Source organism: Chaetodon trifascialis, chromosome 2, assembly GCF_039877785.1.
Source record: "Chaetodon trifascialis isolate fChaTrf1 chromosome 2, fChaTrf1.hap1, whole genome shotgun sequence".
In the NCBI taxonomy this organism is placed as follows: Eukaryota; Metazoa; Chordata; class Actinopteri; order Chaetodontiformes; family Chaetodontidae; genus Chaetodon; species Chaetodon trifascialis.
The window spans coordinates 15898688-15905026 of record NC_092057.1 but is presented as its reverse complement, the minus strand read 5'-3'; the positions used below and the strand labels follow the sequence as shown (position 1 = coordinate 15905026).

General features: G+C 45.7%; 1 protein-coding gene across 1 annotated transcript; it reads right to left on the bottom strand.

The window, feature by feature from the left end:
* Nucleotides 1-538: 538 nt before the first annotated feature.
* dusp5 (dual specificity phosphatase 5) lies at nucleotides 539-6102 on the bottom strand. Its single transcript, XM_070986598.1, has 4 exons — nucleotides 5631-6102; nucleotides 4539-4678; nucleotides 3647-3866; nucleotides 539-1350 (listed from the first exon to the last, which is right to left on the bottom strand). The coding sequence occupies exons 1-4, from the start codon at nucleotides 5992-5994 to the stop codon at nucleotides 944-946; spliced, it is 1131 nt and encodes a 376-aa protein (XP_070842699.1). The 5' UTR covers nucleotides 5995-6102; the 3' UTR covers nucleotides 539-943.
* Between the last annotated feature and the right edge of the window lie 237 nt (nucleotides 6103-6339).

Below are 6339 nucleotides of genomic sequence, written 5' to 3'. Positions count from 1 at the left end.
TGTCTTCTAGGCGCCAAAGACCGAATACCAAAGTAAGTGCAGACTGAGACCTTAGAGGCTGTAACTTTCAGTCGCAAAGGTTGCTTTAATTGAGAATTACGAAACAAAACGCTTAATTGTGTCTCTATATATTAAGTAAGCAAAATATTACTCTCTCTAATGGGAACTTAGACTGAAATGTTTTATCTGTGGCGTTCCCCCCTAAATCTAATGCAGCAGTTTTCACTCATAATTTTCTTTGGTAGTACTGGGTTACACCAGTTCATTGACCAAGAAACTAGAAATATGCTGAGTATGAATGGAAACAAAGATGCTGATCTGAATCCACTCATTAAGGCCAACTCAGTCACTGCAGGTGTCACTGTTGCCCCTCCTGTTATTTAGTCCCATCCTTCCACAGTTTATTCTCTACCAATGCATGGTCTTGTTTTTTCCTCTGTCTTGATGTTTGCAGGAATAGGCCTGCACTAGCTTACTTGAAAAAGTTCATTTAAACTTAGACCCATCAACTGCCACTACAAACACAACATTACAATGATTGCATGATAACAACTTTATTTTTGTGGTGAAAACATTTATTAAACACATAACACCCACATTATTGAAAAACAAAACAAAACAGACAGACTGTAATTTTCAAATAAGTTAGGTTTGAATGCCTGACTGTATTTGTGAATAGGCAAATAAATCACAATATCAACCTAAGGCATGTATATTGTAGTTTATCACTGTGCTGAGTTTGATCACTGCAGTTCAGAAGACAGGAAAACAGCATCGATATCTGTCGTCCATCGATTTCACAGACCCATGAGCTGAATACTGTGATCTCAACTCTTCTCTGTTTCTGCTGATCTCCAGTCTATCTGCTCTGCTGGTTTCAACAACAGGCACACAGACAGCATTTTTTTTTTTCAAGTAAGACTACAAGCAGTCACAGTTCATTTTAAGGCAGTGCAGTTATTGGGCTCAGTTTGAACTGGTGGTGGACCGGGGTCTGCAGGCAAGAGGTAGGGAGGGTGAACACAGATGGCTCAAAGTTTTTGGTGTTGAAGGTTGTGGCAAAGTCGTTGGCAAAAAAGGACGCAGACTCTGGGGCGCAGGGTGTGGCCGGCTCAGGTGTGGTGGCATGAGCCGGGGCTGTGGAGAGGACCTCAGACTCAAACTGCAGCAGCTGACCCATGAAACTGAAGTTGGGGGAGATGACTGCCCGACGCTGTTTGATGATATCGAAGGCCGCATCCAGCCGCAGCTGCTGCGTCCTCATGATGTAGGCCATGCAGATGGTAGGTGAGCGTGAGATGCCTGCTTCGCAGTGGACCAGGACCTTTCCCCCTGATTGCTTCACGTGATCTGGAAGAAGAAGAACAAGACGTAGACAAGCAAATGTTAATGATCGGTGGTGAGACGGGATCTGTGATCAACGGCGAAACTGTTGCACAAAATCATACAATCATTTTAAATATTACAGAATAATTTAGGCCATGTCACATGCAGGTCAAGTTTTGTTTTGTTTGTGAGTGTGTTTGTAATTTATTTATAACTTTAAGTCAAGTTATGAGGTGGAGAGGTTACAATGAATCAACAGTGGCTTTGAAGCAGTGAATAATAATAAATGAAAAATCATTGCCTACTCCTTACTCCCACTCACTTATTAATGCAAACACTTCTAACACATCTACTTTCTCTCTCTCTCTCCTCTCTGTCTCTCACGCACACTCACAGCAGCAGGATATCATGGACAAACAGGAACATCAACTTGCACCTCATTTGCAGGGGCCCAGAAATAAACACACATCCTATACCAGTTTCAGTTGTGCGCACACTTGTGAGGCTTGTGTGAGTCACGGAGCGCAGCTGTACATCAGACTTTCTATCTCCTACACCGCTGTGGAGGCGCTGGTTGCTACTGCAGAGTTCACTGTGATACAGAGACATGGCTCTAATTCAGTGCTGTAGCACTCCTACACGCTTATCTGTAGGTTCAAATGCCAACACAAAAATCTTTCTGTCGTCTGTTTCAGTGTCACACATGACACATTTCAAGATTTTGTTAATTCTTAGAACTACTGCGAACACCTACATGTCTCCTTTTCTGTCTGTCTCATTAAAGTTTGATGTACCTACAGACGCTCAGTTCCACCCACACATGTGCCTCTCTCTTTCTATTAGATAGAAACACTGAGGGCCACTTCTGTTTGCTCCCAAGAGCCACTGCATCGGGAACGATGATGATTTGTGACAGCGCTGATCCTCAATAAATCACATAAATGAATCACAAACTTCCCATCTGGAGAGAAGGATTCAACAAGAGAGGGAAGAGGAGTGACAGCGGCAGTGGGTGTTTAAATGACCGTCCTCAAGTGATGCGCCCTCACTGGCTGGAGATGTCATGACACGCTTCAGCAGCTGCTTTCATCCAGGAAGTCGATAGTATTTATTATCTCCTCTCTGACTGTGCATCAGCCACCAGGTCAGAGGGGTTTCTGATTAGTGATTGATTTTCGTTTTGGGGACCGGCTGCAGCTTGGTGAGGATTTGTGTGCATCACATTTCTAATCACTTGGAATGGTTGATGAATTTTGGAGGCCCTCTTCGAAAGTAGGCTAAACCTGCCCCTGGAACAATTTTGGGCCTTATGTAATAATACACAGGCTTACACAAAAGACACCTTACATGCAAGTTGCATCCCCAAACAATGCACAATACAAATAATAGCAGGCACCTAGTGCTGGTCAGCCAAGCTGCTGGTGGGTGAGCTTTGTCCTTGGTTATGCCTGGCTATAAATAGCAATCAGCACATTGTGTACATCTTTTGCTCCTGCTGCTATTATCCAGCACCTCTCTCCTCTCCCACATACTCTCTCTTCCTCTGTAGCACATTAGCCTACCTGCTGCCCTCAGGTCCATCAATGATTCCCACCTTTGAGCAACCAAAAACTCTGCTTTCTCATTGTGTGTCAGTCAGCTAGCTTTTATCCTCCACCGAGCCATCGTAAACAACTGTGTTTGAGTCTATGTGTGTGTGTGTGTGTGTGTGTGTACGTGTGTGTGTCAGTCAGCCCCCTAACCTCCTCCACCCAGCCATTACTAAACGCGGACAGCTCACCCAGTTGTCACACTGGCTGGCCACACCCGGCAGAGTAAGTCGTTGAGATTAGGCCTAGGAGGCGATGACGGCATGGGAGCGTCTTTTCAAGTTAAGACGGGGGAGGAAGGGAGGGAGGTCGGAAGGGGATGGGGGAAGTGAGCAAATCCTGAATGAAAAGCAGGCTGGCTGGTATATGTCGGTGAGGGATTGAAGGCAGGCCATCAAGTTAAACTGATTACAGCTGGGTTTCTTATAGCCCTCTATTTGTGAATGGCAGCAGGTGAGAGGCATCGACAAAGGGGCTTATTTGAGGACGCAAACATAAACACATCTATGTTTAGGTGAGTTTTTTAAGACTCCTTGGGATGATGTTGCACTATAAATATCCAGAAGCTGAGGTTGATGTTATTCCAGGGAAAGACTATCTTGGTGGTGGTGTATTTAATCCCCTCGCCCACCCTGCAGCGACTTTAGATTTCAAACCCTTGAGTGCAAACCCCGTCAATCAGAAAATAGAGAACAGAGAGCCAGGCTTGGCGTTCATTCGCTTCTACTCACCAATAAACTCTATGGCCTCCTGGAAGTGGGAGCTGATGTCGGCCATGTGGCTGTCCTCCACTGGGATCCACTTGTAGTCATAGTGGCCCTTGGCCGGCTGCAGGTCCCTGCGCGACACGTTCAGCAAGGCCGTGATTTGAAGGTCACTGAGATAGTCCTGTCTGGAGGCGTGGTAGGCACTACCGAGGTAGAGGAAAGGCAGGATCTCTACAGGTTTACCCTGAGAAGGAGAAACAGGGAGGGGGGACGGGACGGGACGTGAGTTAATGTTGACAAGGACTAGACTATACAACAAGGTGACAAGACAAACACTGGACCCCTGACCTTGATGCATCTGCCTTAACATACCCATAACCCACCCCTGAGAGAATGCACCATTGGTCGGTACAAGCCACAACACCCAGACACCTGTCAGCCCAATAAGCTGCACACAGATGCACGCAGCTGGAGGAATGCGTTTCCCCTATTCTCTACAGCGAGTGAAATAAGCCACAATATGTCAGCTGCAGACACAATAGAGCGCGGTTTCTAATGTGAAGCAGCCACATGCTTTCTGTTTGGGCAGAGGAGGAGACAGAAGAAAGGTCAGAGATGAAAGAGGGTTTTTCTCTGTGAGTTGTCTTGATGTCAGCTGGGCATCATGGACTGGCTTCTCCCCTTTTGTGAGCAACACATGAGATGGCCGGGGAGCAGTGAAGGTCAGAGAATATCTATGTTTAGATTTTTTTTCATGCCAAATATGAGTCTCTCTGATGTCAGCATGGGCTTGGATGTGTTTTTTTGTTTTTTTTGTTTTTTTTACGGTTAAAAATAAAATACTAGCAGCGTAAGGATGTGTGCCCTGCCTGGGAGAGTGGAAGGACTGTGGTCTATTGTAAAAGGTGTTCCATACCTGATCGTAATCTGGTTTGTGGTGAGAAAGCTTCTCGCTGTGGCTGCTGACTCTTTTCTCGGTTTCAGTTCCACTCTGGTCGATGGTTTTCACCTCAGTGCAAAGTTCAGGGTATTGAGAGTGGAAGTTCTCGTATCCTCCTGAGAAAGGGGGAGCACCATGAGTACATACTGTTATAAATAAGCTTAGTATAATTCTCTCTCTCTCTCTCTCTCTACACACACACACACACACACACACACACACACACACACACACACACACACACACACACACACATCTTGTGAAATAGCAGCGTTTATGAAACAGCCTTAGCACCGGATTATAACCTTTATAACCTGATTATAAACGCGTAATTAATTACAGGAGCCCGCGGTTGAAGGACCGGTAATCCTTTTAGAGCAACATCCTGAGGACGCAGAGGTGACAGACGGAAATGGATGTGTTTCCACACATCACAAACCCGATAGACTTATTTAGGTCTGGCTAAAAGAAATGGGTCTGCGGAGATTTAATGTTATTTCATTAATGACAGCCAGTGCACCACCAATTTGGCTGCGCTTCTCCCGCACCGACTCATCGCTGACGCACGCAGGACATTTGTCCCTCAAAGAAGTGAGACAAAAATGTTCTCAAGACAGGCGAGAAGAGTAGTGGGAGAAAGATGACTTAGCCATAACGGCATCTGAATTAATAGAGAAAGTCATAGAAGATAAAATATATATATATGAGTTAATCCTTAAAACAATTGGCCGAAGAGGAGAACCATTTCTTTGGACCCCACTGACCGCAGTTTGTGAGGATTTATGAATAACACAGTATTAATATTCTACTTAACTACAAGATTGGTTTAGTAGAATACATATCAAGGAGGTGACAGAAACCACAAACTATCTGAAGCTGAATCCTAAAACAAGACTGTTTGATTAAAAAACAATCTCATAAAAAAGTTTTCTCAAACGTGAAATAGTGAATTGCCGTGCTGGCTGTCTTTCACTTTGTTTTTTAAAGCGGTCAATTTTATGAGAGAGCAACTCGGCAAACTGGTAGACCATCTTCATTTTCTGGATTAAATAGTCCCAAATATCTCACCTTTCAGGAAACAGATGTTTGCCCCGCTCGCCAGATGTGAGAGAGTGTTTATTACTATTTGTGCTACACTGTCCTTTTTCAGCTTTTGCCAGTGGGACGTCCGGTCATCCAGAGCTACGATAGCCGATATGCTGCCCTCCCGAAGCCGAAACAGGGCTCTCTCATCCGGGATGACAAACTGCAGGGGCACCGGCCCTCCTCGAGATCTCCGGACCACCACGGAGTTGAGATTGACATTGACAGAGCCTTTGATATTGGAGTTCGTGAATGAGAAATAAGGTCGGCAATCCACAATAAGGCAGCTGCCGCACTCCTTCCTGATGATTTTCTTCAGACGCCGGCAGTCTATGCTGGACACTTTCATTTTGACGTCCAGGAGTTGTTATTATTGCCTAAAGAAAAAACTGGATTACTCCTAAACGGAAGATACGGGCGAACGAGGAGTCCCGCGCGCGTCTGTGCCTACATGTCCTCCAAGGGGATTCCGGCCGATCAGTTTTATGTGAATGAACCTCCGGCGAGTGACGTCAGGAACCATATATGGACACCGGCGAGGTGTGACCGCCACAGAAAACCCCGCCCACATCTAATGACTGAGCTGTGACCCCGCCCCCCGGTGCTGGTAAATAAACCCCGCTCCTGCAAAGCGCCGGATTCAAGGATTACTCACTGTGTGTCCTCCAGCAGCACCATCCCGTCCTCTCCTTTC